At 40.7% G+C, this 26,064-nt stretch overlaps 1 protein-coding gene across 2 annotated transcripts in view; it reads right to left on the bottom strand.

The window, feature by feature from the left end:
* KCNJ16 (potassium inwardly rectifying channel subfamily J member 16) overlaps positions 1-25,787 on the bottom strand; it is a 42,826-nt gene extending 17,039 nt beyond the window's left edge. The window contains exon 1 of one of the 2 annotated variants that reach the window (XM_081027732.1): positions 25,483-25,787. In XM_081027732.1, coding sequence (XP_080883858.1) covers positions 25,483-25,500 — 18 coding nt within the window. In that variant the 5' untranslated portion in view covers positions 25,501-25,787. Of the gene's footprint in view, positions 1-6,440; positions 7,253-25,482 lie in introns of those variants that run through there. The other variant, XM_081027733.1, reaches the window with a different exon arrangement.
* Between the last annotated feature and the right edge of the window lie 277 nt (positions 25,788-26,064).

Here is a 26,064-nt window from a genome sequence, read left to right as displayed (position 1 = left end):
AAAATCTTGTGCCAAAGTATAAGCCTCCACTCCTTCCTTCCCTGCACCTCCAACCCAGAGTTTCCACTTGGTTCTCGAGTTCTTGATCCCAGGGTTGCCTAACCGTGAAAATACAATATATGTCTGTGCCATTAAGCAAAGCAGGTCTCCACTTCCTGCCCCCAGCTGGGCTGTTCATGGCCTCTATTCTTGTCATTTGAAGCAAAGAATGCTCTTTGAGTGGAAGCAACACAGTGGGATTTGTGACCTCGCCCATCTGTGGGCTTATTTCCCCAGTCCTTTTCCCCAAGGAGATTTGACTGTCAGTTCAATAGAACAGCACCGATTAGAATCTCAACTATTTAAATAGTGATGGCCAGAAAGTCGGAAAGAATCACCACGTAGTTCAGTGTGGTGCAACCTGGAAGGTCCAGCTCATAGGAAATTTGTAACGCTCATCGAGGTTCCTCTATGTGCTCCCACCTTCCACCTTTAGTGACATCTACCCCTCTGTCTAGCTGGACCTCTTCTTTCAAGGCCACAGAGCTATGTCACTCTCCCTTAACCCTCACAACAATCCTGAAAAGTAGGCTTTATTACATCGTGTCCATCTTGCTAATTCACAAGCTAAGTCTTAGAGAAATGAAATCTTCCCTGTGTGTCACAAAGTTGGAAAGTGAAAGAAGTGGGATTGGAACGCAGGTTTCTGGAACTGGATTATACATGGTGCATAAGGATTACTGTCATGCTCTTGTATGTGCATATCTTTTGTATATAAAGCTCCAACCCAATTTTCTAGAATTAAGATTATATGCTATTCCTGTAACTCTAAACACCAGTTGCTGGGAGATATTTTGGCACCAGTGGTTGGTTTCAAGCTTTCTCAAGATACTTCTACCCAGTCTACTGATAAGATCAGCTCCCGAAGTTCTTATCAGTATATACAAGCACAAGTGACTGTCATCCAGCAAAAGCCCATGAGATCGAAACATTAAGAATCTAAAGAAGTGTCAGCATGGAAACAGGCCAAAGGAAACTTCCAATGAGAGCTAATTGGGTGATGCCTTTTCACGGAAAAGAAGGCTTCCTATTGTGAGATTACGCAGCCAATGGGTGGACTGAAGGGAGGTTCGTTGCCTTCAGATGCCCTTTGGAATTAAGCCAAAGTGTCAAACACAAAAAGAAAACCGATGGAGCGTGGATGATGTCACAGAGCGTCCTGAGAATAAAGCTTCTCACTACTTGGATCCAAAGAACGCAGACGTTATGGCTTTAATTCCTTCTGCAGCCAGAAGCTTGACTCTTATGGAAGGATTAGTCCTAAACTTAAAGTCTCAGTGCTGAAAAGGAAGGTGTGTATGTGTGTGTGTGTGTGTGTGTGTGTGTGTGTGTGTGAGAGAGAGAGAGAGAGAGAGAGAGAGAGAGAGAGAGAGAGAGAGAGAGAGAGAGAGAGATCGCGCTGTGCATGCGTGTATGTGCGTGTGTAAGTGTGGTTCCTGATATGGGAATTAGAGAATCATCATCCCCGCCTCCTCCACGGGTGCTTTAGGTTGTTTATGAAATCACTGTAATGAGGCAAAGGCCATCTTCACCGAGGTAGACAGAAATTTGGCTTGCTCTCCTCTGCACACTCTAGCTGTGATCAGAAATCAGCCTTTTCCTATAATAATAATGGAGATTCTGGTCTCCTCTGGCTGCAGAGAGACTGCCAGATTTTATTCTAAGAGGGCTGAATCTTAGAGACAACAAAGGACCCAGCCTGGAGCACGCTTTTGATACGTTAACTAATCCAGAGCCATACCTTCTCCATTTTGCCTGTACACCCAAGGAGGCCATATTCTTCTGCCTTAATCATTCCAGAGCAACTAGGGACCACACTTCTAGCCCAAAGTCCACCCCAACTATTCAAACCAGCCAATCCTATGCTATACACCCTGCCTTGCCTTGCCTTTCCTGTGCAAATCCTGACAGAGGCTGGGCCTCAGCCTTCCCCTTGCTTCTGTCTTTTGCCTCCTGTCTATACTGGTGTCTTTCCCACCAGGTCTCATGTGGCTTCCTGTCTCGAGGACCTATGTGTATAATGAACTTTGTTCCTGAGCCCTGCCACCATCTCCTCATGGCTGTATCTGCCCTCTCCTAAAAGAATACAAAACAACCTAAGGTTCGGCTGGAGAGAAACACATTTCCATCTTCATTTGAGAAAACACTGCACGTGGGGAAAGAATGTATGATCGTTAGAGTTGAGATTTTGTTAGGTGGGAGAAGGGCCTTGCACTCTGGAGAGGTACCTGGTAACACTGCAGACAGAGGATAACCAGTATAGAGTCCTTCTGCCTTGGGAGGTCATTGCTAAGGCCCCTCTTGCAGCTGGCTATGGAATACGGCTTCTTGCCCTGCAGCATGTGGGCCCGGCGAGTTGCGAGGGTCACCCCAATGTCTGGGAGCACTGACAGAAGGTATGTGTGGATTCATAGGCAATGTCATGATGAAACTCCTAAGGTCAAAAGCCAAGGATTTAGAGTTGACCTGGAGTTGGGCATTTGCTGTGCTTGGACGCAGGTCTAGCTATGGCTATGGAAATGTGGGAGTTCAGTTAAGCTGCTGGAGGACAGAGCAGAGGAAATGAGTGATGGGTTCTAATGCATCAGCTTACCAGCTACTCAGTGAGAGGCCAAGGGACAAGAAGGAAGGGGAACACAGAGCTGGGAGCTTAGGAGAAGGGAGAGCAGATAACATGTGTTCAGGTAGCCAGGCATTGCACTTCAAAGACATACGGCCAAACGTAACTGGACCTAGGAGTGCAGGTGTGAATCAGGACCTGGGCTCCAGACTGAGTGGGGAGAAGGGTCGGATGCAATCATCAGCCTGACAAGAAACACTTCTCAAATGCCAGGCTCTTGACACCCAGGAGTGTGTTTAATTTCCCTCCAAATCCTGAAAACCAGGTATCAATAGCATCCCCATTTTAAGGATGAAGAATTGAAGCTTAACTAGTTTGGTAGATTTATCCAGGTAAATCCAGGTAGTAAATGTTCGGGGAAAAAGGACAACAAGAAATTCATCTCATTCCATAACTAAAGTTTTAAGCCTTAATGAGAAGAGCTGTTGCACAGAATCAGGATAAGGTGGGTCTTGAGACCTGATCTCAGGAGAAAAGAGGAACCCCAGTCCCTGGGACTGAGATGTGTTTTAGAGCCACTTCAGTGTTCTACGGATTGACCCAACCAGGAGCCACGGGGCCTGCAGGTGGGGTCAAATGCCCTTAGCTTTACGGTCGGAGAAACTCACAGCAGGGAAACTGAGGCAATTGATTCACTATAAACTGATCAGTCTCAAGCCCAGAAGGGCAGCAAAGATGAGCAGCCATGAGAAAGGGAGGAGTGGCAAGCGAACTAAAGAATGTATCTTTCCCAGACCATCAAGGAAAAGATTCAACACAAGGAGTTTCTTATCCACACAGAGTTTCGAGTGAAAGTGGTAAAAGTTCATTTAATTGGAGATATTGTCGATCTAAAGTGTAATGTTCTTGCTTTCTAAGAGAAGTCATGATAACGGTGAGAAAGGGGAGCTGAAGACAGAACAGGAAGAAGAAAATATTAAAGGAAATATACACTCAGGTATTCAAAACTCAATATAGTTCAACTGTATTTCCTGTACCACGATCGGGATGTGCTGAGACAGTTAAAACATGATGTTGCTCCTAGTATGTCACACCCCTGAGTGCAGAGATGGGACACGTACGCCTGTATATTTCATGCAGTAGAAAAGGGGCCCAGCTGTGCAATGTTACAGAGGCTGCACTCAGGCTGTGTGTGGGATTCACAGAGAGGTAGATTGAGTATCTGTATCCAGAAGAATATTTTCATCGTCAGGATCACTACCAATCCAGTGAAGATGGGCAGTCTTTACTCAGAACCTGGATGATAAACTTGAACATTACATGGAAGAGTTTCCTGACTATTTAGGGGGCTGAACTACACAACTCTGAAAGTCTCTTTGTAAAGGTTTTAGATGATGTTATTTTTCATTAACCAATAAATAGCACTTACTCCAATTTTATGAGATGAATAGTGTTGAAAGATTGTCCAAGAGGATTACAAATAAACAGCGTCCGAAAGACCTCATCTTCTCATTAAAACATTTGAGACTTCTATTTTTTTTTTAAATTATGAACCTGTTGTCATGCCAATAGGAAAGATCATACTGACCAATGTTTTTGTATCTGTGCCTTTGTTCAATTTTAGCTGATCTGTTTTCATTTTCATGTTGCATTTCTGTGTATGTCCAAAACTTAAAATAAAACAAAAAAACCTCACACTGGATTATGAATTTTCTCCATGAAAAATTAGGGGAAACCCAAGCTAATGGCTGACAGGGAGTTCCCAAAGGCAGGAGACACTTGTAGATCAGTTACTCTTGTGTTCCAGGGTGTCCCTGCATCCCACTGCGAGGTTGGACATACCACCTTTTGAAGGTTTTGATGACCTTAATCCCAGGAGGGGCCTATCAGGTTCTCATCACAACCCATCATTCCAGAGAGATTACTTACATAATGCAAACAAAATGGGCCTGTAATCACTTAGATTTGACTTTTGAAGTCAGACTGATGTTCGTTTGAATCTCATCTTTACCACCTACCCAAGTGAATTCAGTCCAGCCATTTGACCTCTTTGATCCCCATCCCATTGAGAAGGGTAATGATGAGATGAAATCAGGTAACAATGTGACATAGCCCCGTGCATGTCGGTAGTTCCCACCTGAAGCTTACCACTTGGACAAAACAGGAACTGTGCCTTAGCTGATCTGAAGCAGCCACTTATGACAATGACAGAGGCAGGCTGGTGGGCTTTTAAAAGATCACGGCGTAAAATGACTGCTGTGTCTTTATTAAACTATGGCTACACAAAAGAATGTCCCTGGCTCTAACTCTCTTCTTGATCCTCAGTATCCCTCGGGCAAGCCCCATCCCAACACGTTTACCCTGACTTCAGCAGCATCCTGGCCTGCAGAGATTGGGCTCAGCATAGGGGCGAGGCCCAGGGATGGGATGTGGGTGTCTGAAAGCTGAACGCTGCTGCTCAGAAAACCGTTACCAGAAGCAGATCAGAGCTGGTATATAAATTGCCAGAACTACCTCTGATATTGTGACAGTATTCCACCTTCCTCATTACAAAATTGCAATTGGCTTATATTTTCTCAAACCTGAGGACAAGAGGTGTATTCCTTGGAGTTAGGCTTTGGAGACATTATTCTGAGCTCAGCTCTTAACCCATGTCACTTTCTAAATCAGAGTTTCCCTCCTCTCTCAAATGGAGTGAATAACAATTGTCTCCATTTCGGTTCTATGCTCTGGTACTACATCAAATGAGATTAGATAATATCTGAGTGGCAGGACTTAGTAAAGGCTTAGGAAAAAGAGGCAGAGAGAAGCTGAGTAACTTGGGAAGGTTATCTGGCTAATAAGTAGCCAGTTGGGGTTCTAGCATCAGGATTATGGGCGTTCAGAACCTCTGGGTATATTGCCCCCTAGCTCCCTCAGAAATAATTCTCAGAATTATTTCAAGGCTCATAGGAAAATAAAAGAAGGGCGGGGGGCTTTTTTCATATAAAGAAAAGCTTAAAGAGTTTATAAATAAGGCGTAGTTCTGGTTAAGCCCTGGTCATGCAGTTCTGGAACTTCCCAGCAGACAGGCTGCATTATCTCAGCCTCTGCTCCTTCCACGAGTGACATGGAAACCTGAAGGCTTGGGCTGTAACAGATGTTATTTACTCCATAGCAACAGTTCAGATTGCAAATCGAAAGGCAGCCATCAGTGGAAGAAAAACATTAAACATCAGAAAGCCCAGCGCTTTTATGACTAATCAGACTTCAATGCTTGAGGAGATTATTATTTATTGAAGTTACCTTTCAGCAGCTTTTTTCCCCCTAACGGGTCATTACAGTATTTCTGTCTATACTTTTAGTTGTAAAGACATAATTGATTATAAATCAAGGTCAGCAAATTTTATCGCACAGTTTCAAACTCTCAGTGCCACTTTGTTGTCACTTTGGAACAGTGGCAGAGTGACAAAGACACACAAAAAGACGGTATCCTGAATGATTGCTTCCACAGGAAATTAAAGACTCATCCTTTCCCACATTGTCCCACGTCAGTAAGTCATGTTCGGCTGGCCACGTCATTGTGCTTTTTGTCTCTTTCTCTCTAAATGTTACTTCCCTTAAGTAAACTATAAATGGCATGCACATTCTTCATCTGTTTGGTTCAGCGCTCTCCAGAGACTATGGGAGAGAAAGAAGGACTATTCCCAGCCACACAGCAATAAAGCATGACTACCGAGCCAGAGGAAGGACTGTAAAGGTGTCTATTAGTAGCATACACACGAAAAAGAATGAGCTTACGGCTGCAGAAGAGCGATGAGCTCAGGCTTGAATCACTGTGTCAACCACCAACCGGTCTTACCTTAGTGATGGGACATGAAGTTCGGCTCCGAACCCCGTGTCCTTTTCATCTCATGTCCTTTTCAACTCCGAGCCGGACACCTCGGAGTTCTTTTCTCTCTGCTCCTCTGTGCTTTCTCTCAAGCTGTCAGCACCTACCGCCATGGAGATGGGAAACCCCAGGGGAGCATCTCGCCCTTCTTTGACTTTCCGGACACATTCAGCACACACAAAGGCTACTGCATTCTCGGCTTCATGCTAGTGAATCAACACTTTCTCTAACTGGTTCCCATGCCTACGAGGAGTAGACAGTCTTGCCAATGGTGGCTTACAGGAAACAAGAATCAAGAAGAAATAGCCTTCCTCACTGCCCATCTGCATGTCCGTCTTCCCATCAAACCTTTGGGAGCTGATTCAATAACAAGGATCTCCCCAAATCACAAAAAGGCCAAAAATTGCCCCTGAATTTCTTCCAGTCCCAGAAGGTTGGATTTCCTCTCACTGACAACTTCAGGACGCATACAACTCCTTCCAAGTGTGTCCTTCTTAAATGTAGGTGCTCTATTAGCATTATAGAGATTTTTCTGTGTAAATACACACCCTGACTATGTAATCGCCACGTCTGAGGCAAATAGCTTCTTGCCCAACATCATTTCATTTGGGTTCGGAGGAAGAGTGTACTTACTACTAGACCACTGGCAGCCTCAGTAGTGGCTCCAATGACAACGATGTTTCTCTGAGCAATTGGTTTTGTTTTGTGGCTTGTTTCTTTGCTTCTTCTAAGTGCGGGATAAGAGAGGGCATAAGTTTCTTACACAATGTCCATTTTTTCACCTATAAGGAAGTTTTATAATTTGGATGAGTTAGTCACGAAAAGGTGGACGTTTATGAGAAATTGAGTGAATGCTGGTGTCATTTACTGAGATGATGGAACTTGAAGTGGGGGACTCAATAGCTGAGGTTTTGTTGTGGTAACTGATAAACTCTCTGACAATTAAATGAAGTGTCAGGTAGATAATACGATATTCTGCAGTTGAAAGGGGAGGTCCGGAATGGAGGTACAGGATTGGAAGTTATCAGCATACATGTGGTGTTTGAAACTATGAACATGGATGAGACCACACAAGAAGACCACACAAGAAGTTAGTTCCAATGACTAACTTCTGGGACAACCCAATCTGAGGTTGGGAAGATGAGGAGGATACAACAAAGGAGATGGAGAAGGAGAACTGCTGGAAATAGAAGGAAAACCATGATATGTGGTGTGAAGAAAGTGTAACAAGATGAAGAGAATGATCATCTGTCAGAGATTAATGACAGGTAAGTTGCGGACTGAGAATTAACCATTGGAGGAGGCAATGTGACGTCACTGGTGACTTTGATGAAAGAGGTCTCAATAGAGTTTTGGAGACAAATGCCTGATTAGACTAGGAACAAGTGGGAACGGTGAGGGGAAGTGAAGACAACATCCCCCCCATTTGTAAGCAGTTCTGCTGTCTAATGGAGTAGAAAGAGGTGAAGATGGATGGGAAGGGCTGGGGGTGTCAAGAGAGTTTTTGTTTTGTTTTTTTCAGGAAGAGAGTTTTTATTTTGTCTTGTTTTAATGTGGGAGATGTTACGCTTGGTCACATAAGATGTTGCTAAATTATTTATTTTTTAATTAAGTAAATATCCAATTACTCTGGTGTGTCATTGCTATTAAGAATAAATATTTGGGGTAGACTTGAAGAAGGTGTCCTGTTTGGTCTCATGGTTTCACTACCAAATCCACATGATACCAAACTGATGAATTCAGGAAAGTAATTTGAAATAGAGAAAAACAGTCTTTTATGTGGGATAAGGTAGGCACTAGGTAATACACAGAATTGTTTACTTAATCTGATTTTCCATTCCCAATTCAACATTTCAAGTTGTTTCATACAGCCTCAGCTGCTGCTGAAACGATGTCTATAGATAGACCTAAGCAAACTTCACAGATACCATTTTTGCTGGCCAGAGGGTTTCCTGTTACCCTAACTGCCTGGCTACCATACGATACGGAGGAAGCATATGAAATCCTCACTACTGAACAGGGTGTTTCTCTTTCACTTACAATTCTAAAGTTACTTGATACTCACTGACTTATTTTCTTCTCTTTGGCCAAACTGTGCTAAAGTGAAATTGATTATCTGAACAGATTTCCAAATCCGGAATCAGAAATAAATCAGTAGTAAGTTAGTTAGCATGTGCTTCCTCTCAAATTAGTGATAATTATATTAATGTTAAAATTGAACCATGAGAATCAGTAAGAGTTTCTGTTTGGGTCACTCTGTCTGAATTTGAATGAATTGTTTTTCTGGCTGGTTGTTATGCCAACTCCCAAACACACACATCACCAAGCAAAGACCCTGTGAGAACTGCCAAGACGTCTGAGTCAGGTATTATCAGAGGAGGATTCAACTCAAAATATGAATCTTCAGAAGGGCATTAACACAACAAGAGTTCATTGCCTGAGCTCCTGTACAATATCGCCTCAAGTTGGGACAAGAAACTCCCCAACCTCCTGTCCCCCCACGCGTTTATTTCTATTTGATGATTATTCAACTCTACAGATGAGGAAGTCCTTCTCAGATAAAAATGTGTCACCTTTGAGCTCTCCTAAGACTTTCCTGTCCTCATGCTGCCCCTGTGCAAACCATGCCTGTACTGCTTCCAACAGCCTGTTCTGCCGACAAAAAAAAAAAAAGATAAGACTCTTATAGTTGCTTCTTACCATCTAACTCAATCCTCACTTCTTCCAGTGGAAAAAATCTACAACGCATCCTATTCTTCCTGGTATGCATGTTGATTATTTGTCCCTTTTGAAGGTGAAAAGAATAGGGACGAACGCTAAAAGGAAGACAACAGGTATCAACCAGGATTGCCAGGACATTTGGTCAATTTAATTTATAGGCAGTGGTGTGCTGGCAAATTGTAATAGCGGGCTGTCTGGGGGGGAAAAAGGGCTGATTGGTAAAGTTTGCCAATTTCTGTGGTGTAAATCTCCCACCACAGCCGATTTCATGTTACTGATGTGATATGTCAAAATGTGGAATTGGCAAGCGACGCTCAGCTGGCTCCTGTACGCTGATACGAGCTGGCTCCAGGACAGCGCTGTGTGATAAGCCTTGGTTTAGGGATTGCTCAACGTCCTGGTTGTTCTCCTCTGAGTCTCTTTTAACAGTCCAGTCCAGAATCAGTCTAGATTCCACTTCCAAGGTCCAATTCCATCAAAATTCAAATTCAAAGCATCTAGGAATGAGGAGAGGATCCCCATTCATAGTCACAGAGAAAGCCTGTCGCTTCTACTATTTGGGTCAGGAAAAAAAAAAATTTGGTCTTTAGCGTCTGTATCGGAAATAAAATTGGGCAAAGTTGATATATTAGGGTACATTCTCATTAAATTATATACTCCGCTAAGCAATTATTATATACCACTAAGCCTTAATTAAAGTTGTCGTTTGTTTAATGGAATGGAAAAGAAACTGGCTTTAAAACCACTGGCTTATTAAGAAGGATACTGCAAAAAAATGATTTAGAGTTTTAAATGTTTCCATATAATTCAGTAAGCACTTATTAAGTCCTTATCATGCATTAAGGAAACTACAAATATTCAATTTAAAATTCTACTAATGAATAATCTTGTTTTCATGTTGAGCCTTTTTCACTCTTGGATAGGCTCCCACTTTCATAAAAACCATGGATGTGTTTGTTTTTGTTCTTCAGTGAATCCATTCTGCAGTAGTTACTTCTGAGTCACATTTCCCAAAGGGTGTAATTTATACCCTTACTCTAGTCATACTGAATGCAACTGGTTAAGACAAACTGTTAGCACTGACTAGGAGTTAGCAGGAAAAATAAAAATGTTTATTTGGCTTGATCATGGGATCTGGGATGGTGAAAAGTATGAGACAGAGAGAGTTGGAGTGGTGAGCAGCATCTGGTAAGTCAGCTTAAAGAATTTGGATGATTCTAAGGCAGGATTAAAGGGCTCTGACCATGGGAGTAGACACTCTGGTTAACATGTAAGAGAATATATTCTGGTAGTGGTGGTGAGAATGTATTGGCCAGACACCAGATACGAACAGCAGTAAGGAAGATACTGCAAAACCTAGAGGAAGAAAGCAAAGGGAACTGATTCAGGAGATGTTTGAAAGTCTGAATCCACAACGATCAGAAATACATCAGGAAAGGGTCAGGGAAGGGAAAGGAGAAGGGACGAAAGAGAGTCAAGGATAGTTCCAAGGAAAGAAAGTATACAGCTATAATCAAGTCTATAGGTTGGGTGAAAAGAAGTCGGTGATTGTATGTTCCTGCTAAGTAATGGGATGGTGGGTAGAGGAGACCGGAACAGAGTTTGAAAGAGAATGCAAAACATTTGAAACCGTTCTTGTATGGAAGCTGAGAAACGTGTTTGGTTGGGGCTGCAGGGAGTGCCTATTCTTAGTAACATTTCCTCAGCTATCTAATTGCATTTGTGTACATGGAAATAGTATTCCAGGTGCTCCTGAAAGGTCTTCCCACTTCCCTGGAATGACCTGTTCCTTCCATTTCTAATGATACCCACCAAACAAAACAAACACGTTTTCATTCTCTAATTTTAACAAGGTAACTCGTTTCATTCTTGGTTTCCAGATTGACCACGAAATGGCTTTTGTGACAAAAACAATGAAATGCCCACAGAATATTTGTTCCAAAAACATTTGCTGGAGACCCCCTCCCCACCCTTATCCACCACTAAACAAATCCCTGACATCAGCGAGGAGACGGGAACCCACAAACAGTACCATCGATGCTGTTCTGTGTGTAACTCCGAAATTTAGTCAAGGAACAAACCTCAGTGAGGTCATGTCTCATTTGGGATTAAATAGCGAACTCCTATTCTGTGATCACATGAGGAAAAATGCACATAAAATGCCCAGGAATTTTTCCTTTGTTTGATTCAGAAATTAAACTTGCACAGGTCATGTCTGCAAAATGAGCATTTCACCATGTCAGATGCTTTCTTTGACGGCAATGGGATGTAAAAGAGACAAGAGGACATGCTACCTTCTTCATCTGGCTGTGTCATGTACCTTACATGTACCTTACGTAACTCCGTACTTGGAGTTACGGAATCTAAGGACAGATTTGTCTACACTCTAAAGCAGGGGTGTCCCAACTGCAGCCCGCAGGCCAACTGTGGCCCGCGATCCATTGTTAATTGGCCCGCAGCAAATTCCAAAAATATGTTTAGTTTACTTAAATAAACCAGGTGAGGCAATAAGTACTTCACCTTGAATGAGTGGCCCGGCTGTTTGTGTATTTCACCGCATACGGCCCTTGGTGAAAACCGTTGAAAAAAGTTTGAACACCCCTCCTCTAAAGAGTAAAGTTAATATCCCAAAACTTTAACCAAGTTACTAGCTGTAAACTGCTCTGCCAGTTGAGGCCCTTGAGAGGAGTGAGGTTAAGACACATTCCTGCTTGCCTGGTACCCGATCATTCTGGTTCTGAGAGGCCTAGTTTCCAGTACAGCCGAAGGTGGACACCTGAATTATGAAGGCAAACGCCTTCATTCTTCACACGACGTAATGCACATATTGTCTTAGATAGCAGAGCTTCTCTGATAACTAATACAATCTGAAAAACTAGCAAGTTCCCAGCAGTTTCCAAATTTTGGCTTCAAATGTTCCATGTTGTCATGCCAGATATGAAAAGGTTGTTGATTTGGAAATACAAGCACCTATTTTGATGTCATAATCATGGTTACTACTTATTCGATACATATTACATTTTAGGGCTTTGGTAACAGTTTTACAGAAATTACCTGTTTTAATTCTTAAGCGATCCATACGATAGGTACTAATGTTACTAGCAATTTTCAAATACGACTTAAATATGCTGACAGATTCTCCCAAAGTCTCATTACGAATACAAGTAATCGGCAGGATTAGAATTGAAACTTGCCAATATCAAAGCCCACACACTTCTCAGTGAATAATGGTAAAACGAACCTCCTCAAAGAAATAGAGCCCATTTGAGCTAATCACAGGTGACTGTCCTATTATTCTGAGTAGTTCCCCAGAGGAAAGCACGCCCAAACCGGGACGTGTGCAGGAGACTCACAGGCAGCGAGACCTTGGCTGTGAAGACTTGTAAAGAGAACTGAGAAAAAAGCACCAAATCATCACTGATCTGAGCTAGATCAAAGGAATCCTGATCCAAGTTTGAACCAGTTTCCAATAATGTTTCTGGCTGTCAAAGATGATTGGCACTACCCTTCCTATCCAGTGGCCCTAAGGGACTTCTCAACTTTGGCAGGCTCATCTTGCCATGTAAAGGTTGCTATATACAAATTATAATAAATACTGTAGAAATAAATACAGACCACCCCAGTGAGAACAAGCAGGGGCTCTCCTTCAGTTTGCCATAGCAAAGGGAGTCAGCCATCATTGCTGGTGTTCAGCAGAGGGGCAAAAGGAGACAGAGACGGGGAAAGCTTCCAAGTGAAAAACAGGAAGGCTTCAGGTCTGCCCTGATCTGTGGCTGCTGGCAGGAGATGCTGGAATCAGGTTAACTGAAAGTGGGGCATCGATTGGTTTGTGATGCACATTTTGCTTTCTTTGGTAGAAGCAACATAGGGGGACAAATGAGGGAAGGTGGAAGTCAATGGCCAGACCTTGACCATTTGGGGCTCATGGCCCTGAAGGATGTGGTTTGTCTTCCAGGCTGTTTGTGATAGAGGTTGTGGGTCAGAGTTGTATTGTCCAATGTTGTCTTGGCCATTGTTCATTTGTATATTCAGCCTCTCAAAATAAACAACACAATATGGTAGTAAATGAAAGATGGGATAGCAACCTCACACGAATACACTTCTGGAACCCTTAGCATCTATACCAATACTTATAAATGGAATCATTTGTGAATAAAGCCCTCCAAATCAATGATTCATATTTTTCTATGATCTGAGTCAAAAAAGGCATTTCTCTCTCTCTCTCTCTCTCTCTCTCTCTCTCTCTCTCTCTCTCTCTCTCTTTCTAGGGCAGCTTGGTTTTCTTAGAAATCTAATTATCTATTAGCCAACATATTAAAGCTGGACTGAATTCACTGTAATTTAATCTTTCTGATCTTAATGAAGACTAGTATAACAAACTCTCAGTGATAACTGTTCTTCTGTGGAGAACTGCACGCCCTTGCTGTGTAGGATGTTGAGAACAATAGTCCCTGCCATCTCTCAGGACTGGTAAACTGTAGCAAGTTGGATGCCCCATGTTCTTGGAAACATAGCATCGTGCCCATTTTGCATTTACTTTCAAGTGTGACTCTATTTGACCAGTCCAAAATTATTTTAAACCTAGGGGATGACAGTGTATAATAAATTTCAGTTTTGTCAAATCTACCAATTCGCAGCTGTTTTAGTGACAAAAAGTAAGGTGAATGTATTTTTACCATTCCCCCCCACACCCCCACCCCCACTTTCCCTGCAGGCTATATTTCTCTGGCTTATTACCTCCTTGGCTAATAAAGCACAGTGGATGGATGTGGTCATTTCAATATTTTGCCAGCCCGTGCTTTCAACCTCGATGGTGTCTGTGTGTGCGATACACACTTTCACTAATTGTTAGCAGCTCAAGTTCTTTTAGCTTTTGTAACTTTCTGAAACTCACAAAGGCAACACTGACTAGTCAGTAGTCTTTCTTTCCACCGGGGAGGTGTTTTCATTCACATACAGATTCATATGATAGCCACACTGTTCCACCCACCTCCCCCCTGCTTGAAAATACTGCTATCACTGCCATGAAAATAAGGACCAAACGACAGCCTTGGCCAAAATAGTTGAGTCAGTTATTCCATGCAGACACTCCTTGAAGGTTACTATTATTTTCACTTTGATTTTTTTCAAGCCTTAAGTAAATGCAAATGTTACTATTGTTATTTCTCTTTAGGCTAGGAAGTCTGGAAAATATAGCGGAAGCTTCGGAACACAGAGCTGTCTGGGGTACAAGAGAAGTTATGGAAGAAAATCTGAGTCATACCCAAATCTCTATTTTCTTCATGTTTATAGGATAACTATTTCTGAAAATATTTCATGTCTTTCACTTTTTCTCAATCAACAGTGCATTGTTCCTTTTATTTTCCCTTTTGATTTGACCTTTCCCTTCCACGTTGTGAAACAGATTCTTCTGTTTTGTTTATTATCAGCACTAAAGTTGCCGGCTTACTGACAGCTAATCAAATTCCAATAGTTATGGCGAGTTAGAGAAGAACGAGCCAGACCATGCCTCTTCAAAGGGATGAAAGATTCAAAAGAATAAGTAGAAAAACGTTTCCATCTAATATTATCTTACGATTCCATCATGGCCATGTAAAAGCACAACACTAGAGGAATTGTTAAGAAAAGGAAAGTCAAGTGACTTTTCATTTCATCGTGTTTCTCTATTCTTTCCCAAGGAAGGAATGGAGTCTCTCATTTCTTTGCCATTATCATCTGTTATGAGTTAAATGGTGCCCTCCCCAAAGAAGCCCTGACCTCTGGTACCTGTGAATGTGACCTTATTTGGAAATAGGGTCTTTGCAGAGGTCATCAAGTTGAGAGGAGGTCATCAGGGTGGGCCCTAATCCACTATGACTGGTGTCCTTACAAGAAGAAAGGAGGGTTGGGGAATGCCTTGTGAAAAAGGAGGCAGAGATGGGAGTGACCTGCCACAAGCTAAGAATGCCTGGGGCAACCAGAAGAGAAGCAAGAGAGGTGCCTCCTCCAAAGGCTCTGGAGGGAGAGAGGCCCTGGTTTCAGACTTGCAGCCTCCTGAACTGGGAGAGAACACCTGTCTGTTGTTTTAAGCTACCCCGTTATGGAAACCTCAGGAAACTAAATACGACATCCTTGCTTGCCTTTGAAAGGTTATTCACATCTTTTAAAAGTTTCTTCTCTCTATTCCTTCCTCTCTTGAGCACTCTTTTACTACCTCTCAACCTTTGCAAATTTATGGACTCCTAATAGTTCAATTATTGCCAACTATAAAGCTAGCTGCCTGATAAAAGTCAGGTTCTGAGTTTGTTTTCCCAAAATGCCATTCTAGATGTCAAGGTTACTCTTAGATTGTAACATATCACATTATCCAGAGGTGATGGAAATCTTAAAAAGTGCCTTTTCAACTGTACATGGTACCTAAAGATCACCAGATGGATATTTCTGGGGGTTTAAATCTGCTTACATAGTTTATTCCATTATTCTGAATGTATCGGCTAAAAGAAACAAACACATATGTGGGAGATGCTGTTTAGTTATTCTGATCCTACATGGAAACCGAGACTCATATATCAACAAAAGTGAAATAAAAACAATTAAAAGCCTGCTATGGTTCACCCAAATGTGTTTGTTAACAGATAATTTAGGATTCTCTTATTTATGGTGCAGATCAAATTTTAGACTTGTCGGTGTTGTCTAACACCTGTTTTCCTGGCTTACGAATGAAGCTCTGCTCAAACTGTACAAGTCACCACCCTTGCCACCCACCTTAAATGAACTCCCCACCCCCCAGGACATCACAGCATATTCAGCGTAGTGGTGTTATTTCGCTGTGTAGGTTGATGCACCCAAGAATCTCAAATTAAATGTGAATATTGTATGTGAGGGTAAAATAAGCTAGAAGTGACTCTTCCTGGAGTAGGAGATCAGGATGATTCGAGAATATGGGTTGACATCAAACAAAGTGTCTCCTAAGGGTCTCATAAAGGTCTCCCTGTGTAATAGCAGGAAACTGAAGACTGACTTACCCAGGGCCAGGCAAAGAATGAGGCCTGCAACCAAGAGACTACATGAAGTGAAAGCATCAGAAGGAACATCTGAAAGTGCTAAATGCACCCAATGAACAGGCAACTCAGTCTGTAAGTAGGGCTGTGTGGCTGACGTATGTCTCTAATTCAGCCCAGAAAAGTACCTGGGAAAACAAAGTCCGAGTATTTCCATCGACCTCAATTACCCAAATCATGTGTGCAATTTTATCCAGCCAGAGAGTAACAAAGATGATCTGTTTTCAACTAGCTAAAGGTTTGTGAGAAGGCACACAGTGTTTTCAGGTAGATTTTCCCCCTTATCTTACAGTTTTCAAGCCTGCAGAATTTTCTTTCAAGGCAAAAACAAAAAACCCGGAACAATTGCCTCATTCAATTATAAAGTCACGGCCATCAGCCTTTCTACTCCTGCTTGTGGACAGAAGCAGAAACAACAGGTTCTGCCTAGATCGGGTTGCCCTGTTTAACCAGCACAAATACTTTCACAGGCAGATAAGTCAGTGATTAGATCTGAGGTGGAGCCTAAGAAAATAAATGCTTGAGCGAATCGTTGACCAGCTTTTTTTGCGGTGGGGTGAGACAGGACAGAAGTGGACCCCACCAACTCCCATCAATTAAGATGTTCGCCTAGAGCAGCAATGCATGAGGGTTAGGCCCAGGGTTATGAAATATTAGCGGATCATATTCTGCCTTTAACTTGAGTGTCATGGAACAAGAGATTCTAAACAGAGTTAATCAGAGCTCTGTGTTCTATGTAAATACTGGAGTAACTAGCTTTTAATATTTTTATCTACATGTAAATTTGGTAAACAGAGACACGGCAACCTTGTGAAAATATGTTACATGAGTTGTAAGTCTAGTTTATAGATAAATATTTTCCCCTCTTCCTAGTGAGTTAAGGTGATTTATTAGAGTGCCCTCTGGTTATAGACAAACACAATTATAAAAACCCTGTCATTTTACACCTTAGTAACATTAGGGATTGTTTTTCTTTTTTCTCACTGACTCCCCCAAATCAGGAATCGTACCTTTTGGGAACTATTGAAACAAATAAACAACAACAGCAAAAAACATGGCTTTGGGTGGTTATTTCTCTTCAGACTTCAGGAAATGAGGCACAGTGACAGTTTAATGAAAGCAGGTATAACACCGCTCTCTTTCCTGGTAGTTAAAACTCATATACAGATTACTCAAGACTCTTACTTCAATCTAGAAACAAAAACTTAGGTAGCTAACTGGTGTGGTTTAAATCCCCCAATTCCTGTTACAAAACACATCCCACCCTCCCAATTAAAAAAAAAAATGAGGATAGGGCAACCAGAAACATACAGCATAATGCCTGGCACATGGTAGATATTTAACACATGTTCTCTACTTTTGTAGGTCCAGGAAGAGGACAAACGGAATCAGAAGCAGAAACCGGCATGATTTGCCTGTTCATAAGCCTATATACTGCGTGATCCTTAGTATTTTCAGCTCTATAATAAGAATCCTACTGCTGCTACTCTCACTTGTCTCCTAGAGTTGTTTGAAGATAAAATGTGATAATTGCTGTGAAAGAATTTTCTAAGCTTTGAAGTGATGCCACAAATGTTGTTTGTCATTTTCATTAGGAATCAAATCAGAAAAAGAGTAAAGATGAACAAAACAAGAAAAACAAAAATATGTCAGAGAATGACCTGGACTTTAGTTTAAAAGCTGGGACTACGTAAAAGGAAATGCCAGACACAGCAAGCAAAGAAGTTTATTAGAACTTTTAGGAGTTCAGTCACCTCTAAGATGAATGCACTAACAATTTTAAGGGTAGGGCAACTGTCAGATTTTTCCTAATAGTTCTTTTTTTTGTAACTTAAGCAAACATCCTATTTCTTTCTTCTAGAGACATTCTTTTAATAAATATTGAACAAGTGATTAATAAACTTCTTTTGATGTAATTATTTTCCAAATAGTAAAAATTTGAATAGCAAAAGAAAATTGTAAAAAGTAAGGCTTCTTCATGAAAATTCTCATTGTAAATATTTGCATATCAAAAGCAGTAATTTCTAAGTTTGTATTCACTGGCACAAAGGGGCTATTTTATATTGGATTAATTAAGAAGAAACTTCTTACTAAACGAAGAAATCTGTCAAGGCCCATTGGGCTCTCCTTGTATCTACAAATGGCTTATTTGATATTAGTTCAATATTTGGTATTAATGCCAACAGACTTCCATATGTGATTGGGACCATAAGGAATGATTGCATGTTCCCCCATTAATGATATATTACTTTCCTTTGATTGGATATTATACTTGCTCAGTGAAGTGAGATCCATATTGATTTACATTTTTAAAGTTCTGCTTGTGTTTATTAGATTTTGACAAATCTCTGTGCTGGCACAGCTGGGGCTCTGCCCATTAATCGAGTGCATAAATCTTTGGTTTCTGATTTGCTTGTTCTTATTCTTTCAACGCCTTGATAGAGAAGGTACAAGGTAATGCGTGGCACGCAAAATAGAATACTTCAAATAATCAGAGATCCGAGAGCCAGTTCCGGTAGTAGGGTTTGATTCTATTTTATAATTTCAATGCCTGGGCCTTTCTCAGGCTTTCACTTTGAGTGTATGTGCAAAGGTTTCTTGACTAGTGGGTATATAATCCAAAGCATGTGTTAATTTAGGATCCCAGTAATCACACAGATCCCAGTAATCACACAGATATGAATTTATGAGGAATTGAAGTTCTTCAGAAGGCACAGATGAGTGGTTAGAAACACATAATAGAGAGAAAGAGTGCCTGGGCCAAAATCGGCTATGCCATTTTCTAGCTCTGTGACCTTGGGGATAGTACACGACCTCTCTGTGCCCCTGCTTCCTTTTCTGTAAAAATACAGTCCATCACGGGGATGGAAATATTTGTAAGCACTTAGAATGATGCATGGCATGTAGTTAACATCCTGTGTTTGTTAAACAAAGATCAATCAGTAAATTGAAAATATGTCTGCTGTGAAAAGAGACGTGTTCCTCTGCCTTTGGTAGATGAAAGTTCTTTATAACTTTCTCCATACAGTCTCATTCATGAAAGGTTTAGCCAAAACAGCTTCTTTTCATGACTTTGGTGACAGAACATTTGGGATGTGAAAACAAATTCTTCAAAGAAAAGTGAAACCACCTATAACCTGACACTATCTTTGTGATACACAGGAAACATGAAGTCTTTGAAATATGCCAAATCTACTCTACTATAGGGCATCAAAGGAACAGAAACTGAGACAGAAGATTAAGGCGAAAGAGTTAGTCACACATAATCTAATAAAAAAATAGTAGGGAAAATCTCTTTAAGACCATGCTGGTAAGCAAGTAGTTTTCACATAACATTTTGAGGCTACTTCCTATCTTCGATGCTTTCCTTTTAATAGTGGACGAAGACTTTTGCTACTATTTCTTAGTCAACCTCTTATTTTTCTTAGCTTAAAAGAGGGGTAAGTTATATTTAAGCAGGACAAATATTGTGCCTGGAAAAAATGGTTGGTGACAAACACGCAGGCGTGATAACATGAGCAAAAGGCTCTGGATTAGCGTGGGGATTTGGTTGCTATCCGTTCAGCACCACCACTCTCCCAAGTGAAGTAAGACAAAGACCAAGGGATCTTAGGGAACCTCAACTTATTAAAAATATCTAGAATGAATTTATTTCCCAGTGTTTCTTTTAAAAATAGAGGTAATCTAATATCAAATAACCCAAATGAGACTCTGAAAAACCCTTTAAAAAGTAACACTTCTGAAGCTTGTTCAAGTGCATTAATCTCACTTTATGCTTGTAAAAGAGGCAAAGCAGTTCTAGTAGTAGAATGCATATCAGGGTGAATTAAGACTCTCTTCTGCCATATAGTTGCCTATTTGGAGGCAGGAACTATGTCTCAATCATTTTTTTTTATATTCTGAATGGCAGGTGGCAGATTTGGATTGTATTAGTTTCACTAAACTAGGACTACATGTCCCAGAATTCCATTCCCTTCTTAGTTCCAAGTTAGCTGCGCTGTGGCAGACATTTTGCATGACATCTGTAAGGCAAAGGTGAAACTATAGCCATATTCTCTTTATATCAGAAGGCTGGAGAAGGGCATGAAGTACTGTGGCAACTCACACAGGTTGTCACTGTTCCTGCAGTTCCCTCTGGGTCTCCTCCTTCAGCGTTTATGGCTCCTGAGTTACATGAGAGACGCCACCAGTTTCCCTTACTGGGCACCCCCAGTATCTAATTGAAGGCTCAAAGAGATGGACATGGGTTCCATTTTATCCCGGTGGCTTCCAGCCAGTATTCACTGGTTTCCATTTGTTGTATTGCTCCAATTCACATCCATCTTTTCTTCTGACTACCTCCTCACAGCTTCAGGCTTCAGCACCAGATCCAGCTTCACAAAGACTGTGTGACCCATTACATAAGGTCAAATCTTATCATACTCTTATGAAAATAAATATTTAATAGGCTCAGTCATCAGAGCTGGATTAGAGGAGCAGAACCACTAGGGAAATTCATATTTATTTTATAGACGAGGAAACTGACTATGGAGAATTACTTACTGTCAAATAATAATAAATGTATCATGATAGTAAGACTGAAGACTTCTGACGCTGAGGGCAATGTTCTTTCCACTGCACCATGATGCTTCTTTTAGTCTATTTAGCCATTCCTTGGTGATAAACTGAGCCTTTGTAGGTGAATTCCTAAAACCATCTTAAGCACTCTGTTCAGGTGTGAATAATATTCTGAGCACCTACTCCATAAATAGAGTGGAACCAACTTAACACTCATGCAGTTTAGGACAATAAAACTCAGGGAATGGACCACTTCAGAAGAAAACAGTCCTGAGACGTAATGATTAAGTTCTCTGTGTTAAAGATAGTTCCACTTACTGGAAAACCCACTTTGCCCTGGAACCAAAATGTCCTCTATAAAGTAGAAAAACATCACTAATTTGCTTCTTCTATCTCTTCTGTGCTCTCCACATTTCCCTCTAAGTCCTCCTCCTTTCTCAGAATCAGTCCCAGGTTATGGGGAACTCGCTCAGTTTTAGAACTACAGACCTGAGTGATTTGGTGGAGAAGGGTGAACATTGTCAGAACATTGTAAGCATCCTTCCATGTAAGCTCTGACCTGGGTCATACCCACTTCTTTATTCCACTTATTACTCTTCTGCCTCCATCCTCACACCAAGAACCCTACACACGAACCACACGGAACTGTGCACATTTCCCTAAATACATCACATCAGGTTCTTTATAAATCTGGCAGATAGCTCTTCTTTCAAGTAAGCTAAAACACAAATATCACATCCACTGTAAGCCTCCCTTCAATCCCCGAGGTTCAGTGGCTTCTCTGCTCGTGTTCTCCTTTGCCAGGCTTTGACTTTCCCAATGCTGTGGAATGGATGGATTTCTCTCATATACCTAGTGCCCAATGCAATGAGCAGTACACACCTACTTAGAAGAAAGGAGCTGCCATTTGTTCAATCCATGAAACCAAAGTGCAAAAGATGACACTATTCTGTCTACGGGATGGCTACGGGGTTACGGAATGCTATTATTCTGATGCCTAAAATAACCAGGTCACGGTAAGGTAATAATGGTATAGTGATTACCATGGTATTACTTTGTGCATAACTAATACAGTCACTTGTGTTCCTCGCACAAAAACCATGGTGACTGGAAACAGCTAGTGTCTACAGGGCACAAGATGGACTTCTCATCTCCTGGCTCTGCTCTCTCGGTACTGCTGTGCTTCTGTCGTACAAGCTGTCCCAACAGATCACACACGTCATGCACACCTGGAGAAAAGGTGTCCTCTCTTTCCACCAGCGAAAACCAGGAAGAAGGTGACAATGTCCTGATTTCTGTTGTACTAAATTCCTGTGGGTAAAAAGCACAGCACGTTTTGCTTCTGTTTGGTTTTGTTTGGGTCTGCTCGTTTGTGATCTTGCTTTGTTCAGTTTTATTTCTCTGAATGCTTCTCGAGCTTTGAAACTCCTGATGAAAATGGTGTAATCTTATCTTCAGCTCAATATTATTATCTAATACAGTTAACTAAAATTTTAGTCATAAGGAAATGAAACCTTCTATTCCCACAAAGCCTAAATTTAACAATGTCTATTGCCGTTAAGTCTTAGATAATTTGCTCAAGTTAGCCACACGACTTTCTCCTTGAGTGTTCTCTAACCACCAGAAGTTGGCTCAATTCTGACCTAAACAAAAGGCAAGCTAAACATGCAAAAGGAGCAGGCTCTTGATGTGACAATCCTGGTGTATAGTTCACAGTCTCTAATATTCTGGCACCTTCTCAAATTTTAGTTGCAAGTCCAGGGAGGGATGTTATTGTGCCATCTATGAATAGAACTCAGTACATTCTGAGAACACTAAAAGGTCAGTTAATAACAGCTCATCACGGTTGGTTGAGCATGACTTTCAGGTAAGTGCTAGTGGTGAGAGCTGTGAAGATCTCGTTCGGCAGACTCAGTGTGCTGGCTTCTGTCCAGGAGAACCTTGAACCAGAGATCTACCAAACAATTCCTGTGGTCCAGCCACTATGCCAGGTGCCTTGTTTTGTGAAGTTACTTTGGAATTATTTTCCCAAACTAGACACAGAATGTCCTGAATTACCATGGCTTGGAACAGTCTCACGTGTAATGAGAAGAGTATGGAGTTGTGAAAAGACTGGCCGTGTTTGTGAGTGAGTAGATATTTTCTGGGGCAGGGCCAACTAACTAATCAAGTAAGTAACCTAACCCAAGAATTTAGTCTCACAAAAATCATCCTTTAATAGCGCTTCTGCAAATTTTCCATCAAAAACAACAACAAAACAACCTGAGAAAACAGAAGAGAAATGAGCCCATTACACTTATTTCTAACGCAAAACCCTTGGGGATCAAGGATATAACACAAAGGACAGGGTCCAAGCTCAACCTATTCTGGTCTATGATTTTCCTTTACAATATATGTTGGTTTTGAAGTCTGGTATATCAGCATACCTGCATTATAAAAATAATTATTTAAACTGCTTATCAGTTAAATTATTTCATTCCTCTTACTCTCCATCAAAATTGTTGAGTTGAATTAATGCCTCTAAAAAGTACACCACATTTATCTCGTGGCTTCCCATAGTTCCCAGCACGTTGCTACTACTCAGATACAAAAACAAGCAAACAAACAAAAAAACCTACATAAAAATATACAAGAGAATAAATAAAATATGTGGTACAGAAAGCAAAGTTCATACAAGAGGAGACAATGCCATTAGGAGGCTGGCCTGTGGGAGTCTTTTAACAATAACTTATCCTTTGTCTCAATTGTAAGAAACCACTTTCTCTTTGACCAAACTCCATTTTCAAATTTAGACAAGACTAGTTTGAATCTTTGAGTCAAAGGAGTTACACAACTTTCCTAAGATTAAACAGCCAGAAAGTGGAAACTCTAAGCTTCATCTGTAAAATGAACATAATAGCTCCTTTCAAATCAGATGACCCAGTGATATAGTATTGAAGTACTCAGAACACAATAAACACTAAAATGCTTATATTTCCACCTTACCATAGAAATATTTATAGTCTATGTGATGCCTGGAATAATGAAAGTGTCCATCCACCTATTTCTAAAGCTAGGATTGAGGCCAGTTTTCCCAGAACAAGGAAGTAACATTGAATACTTGAGGATAAATTCATATGGGACAAAAGCTGAACAGTTTGTTCAAATGATGGGTTTTACAAATTCAAAAAAGACGACGTTCAACTAAATATATGGGTTATTGTGATACCAAATACTCACTATAAATATCCTTTATACATCTATCATTTTCCACAGAACTATACTTTTTTTTTGACAATTTCTAATCTTCAACTAATTTATATCCAAGTCTTAACTTGGACTCATCACTAACACGTATAATGGAAGAAACATATATTTTTCTATGTCCTTGAAAACTCTTGTTCTCTTGCAAGTCCAAAAATACTTATTTAGGAAAATGCATTAAAATAGCATATTGATGCCCCTCCCACTCCAGTATTTCTTCCAGTTCCAAATGCTATTAGGGTCTTGTTTTGTATGAGACTCATGTCTTGGATTTACCACAATTCTCACATTCTAAAAGTAAACTTAAGCAGCAATTATATCTGTCAGTTACTTTAGTTCTTTCACTGTCTGTCTCTTTCTCTGTCTCTCTCTCTTTTTCTCTTTCTGCTGATTTGAATTGAATTCAACCCTGGACTCTCTTCACTCTTGAACTTCTTTGTGGCTTAATTTCAGAACTGCTTAAATGGTTGAGACGCTTCATGTCACTTTATTGGTTAAAATCTGACAGAGAGAGTGGCTGCCTCACATTTCCCAACATAAAGTGGCACACATACATGAATACATTCTTTCTTCTTAAGAGTCTGGCTCTTGTAGCTGTAAGGGTAATATTCAGCAAAAATAATCCAGTTCAGTTTTCCTAAATACCTTTCAGCTCATATGACCCTACCCTGTAAGAGTACAAAGACTACACATGCTCAAAAATCCGGTTTATAGAAAAGCTCTTATTTACCACATATACCCACCGACAAGGGAAACAATTCAGTTACACATGTTACAAAATTCATGGTAGCCAGACAGAAAGGTTCCACAGATCTACACTTTTCTGAATACATACTCAAAGACAAAAATTCTAAGATTTTACTGAATAAGAAAAAAAGCTTGAGAGAGATTAAGGTGAATCAACAGGAGAAAATTATTTACTTCTAATATATGTTAAAATCAGTCTAGAAAATGCATGTTTTTATTCTTTCTCACATCCTATACAATTCTCAGAAAAAAATAACCTTTTATTCTTGAAATTTTTGTATGTAAATGCATATTTCAATGCTTGAAGCTATATGTTCATAAAAGTGTACATATACACAGGCTGCAATAATTTTCTTTTGAAAGAAATTACAGAATACTCCATCTGGTATTGAATATGGAATATGATGAAGTCACTTTTAGATATCCACATATATACTGACAAGTAAGAGCTGTTTAATAAATTCTGCAAAGACCAAATTTGAAACTACTTTTGACCAAATCGTCAATAGAACTCAAGGAATGTGACGCACTGGCTCCTACTTAAAGCACTTGGATAGGAAATTAAATTATCTTTATTGCATTTAATTCAACATTGTTATTTACATGGCTGGATACAAGCGTGGCTGCTCTCTAAACAGAATCTAGCATGAGCAAATCATAGGCTGAATGTCCTTGTATAGTAACAAAAACAGAGCAAAACTTACCTTATTCACTCTCCCCATAGAAGATCAATGAACTCAGTGCTCACAGCTGAGCAACAGTAAAAAAAAAGTTCTTTGGTTAATAATAAAGGAAAGAAAAGCTCCAGACACCAAGAACCTGGGTTAACCATTGACATTGGTTGTTTCTACAATTCCACCCTGGGAATCTACATAGGTAGCCCTTGGCATCTGGTAAAGCAGGCGACAGCCAGTCAGCTGAGACGAAGGTTACTTCCCCGCCTCTGCCTCTGGATAAGGTACAGAGTGAAGGTCATTCAAGCACACCCTGCCTAAGTTTTCACTCGGTCACAGATACAAGGAGGAAGATTTCCTGGGCCAGAAATATGCTCAACACAATGCCCGTAAGTGACTCAAATATTTACAAACAGGGCTGTTGGGAGCTGACCTATGGAAATCCTCCTGCCTGTTTTCAGGCTTTGTCTGAGCAATTCAAAGACACACTTGTTGCCAGAACTCTTTGTCTACATCTTAGTGGGTGAGGGTTGAGGGTGCATGCCAATGAAAACTGAGACAAGACAACGAGAAATAGCTCAGCATCCATTCATACCTTTACGCAACAAGCCT

This window comes from Rhinolophus hipposideros (assembly GCF_964194185.1).
Source record: "Rhinolophus hipposideros genome assembly, chromosome: 20".
NCBI lineage: Eukaryota > Metazoa > Chordata > Mammalia > Chiroptera > Rhinolophidae > Rhinolophus > Rhinolophus hipposideros.
This window is presented reverse-complemented; position numbering and strand designations above follow the sequence as displayed.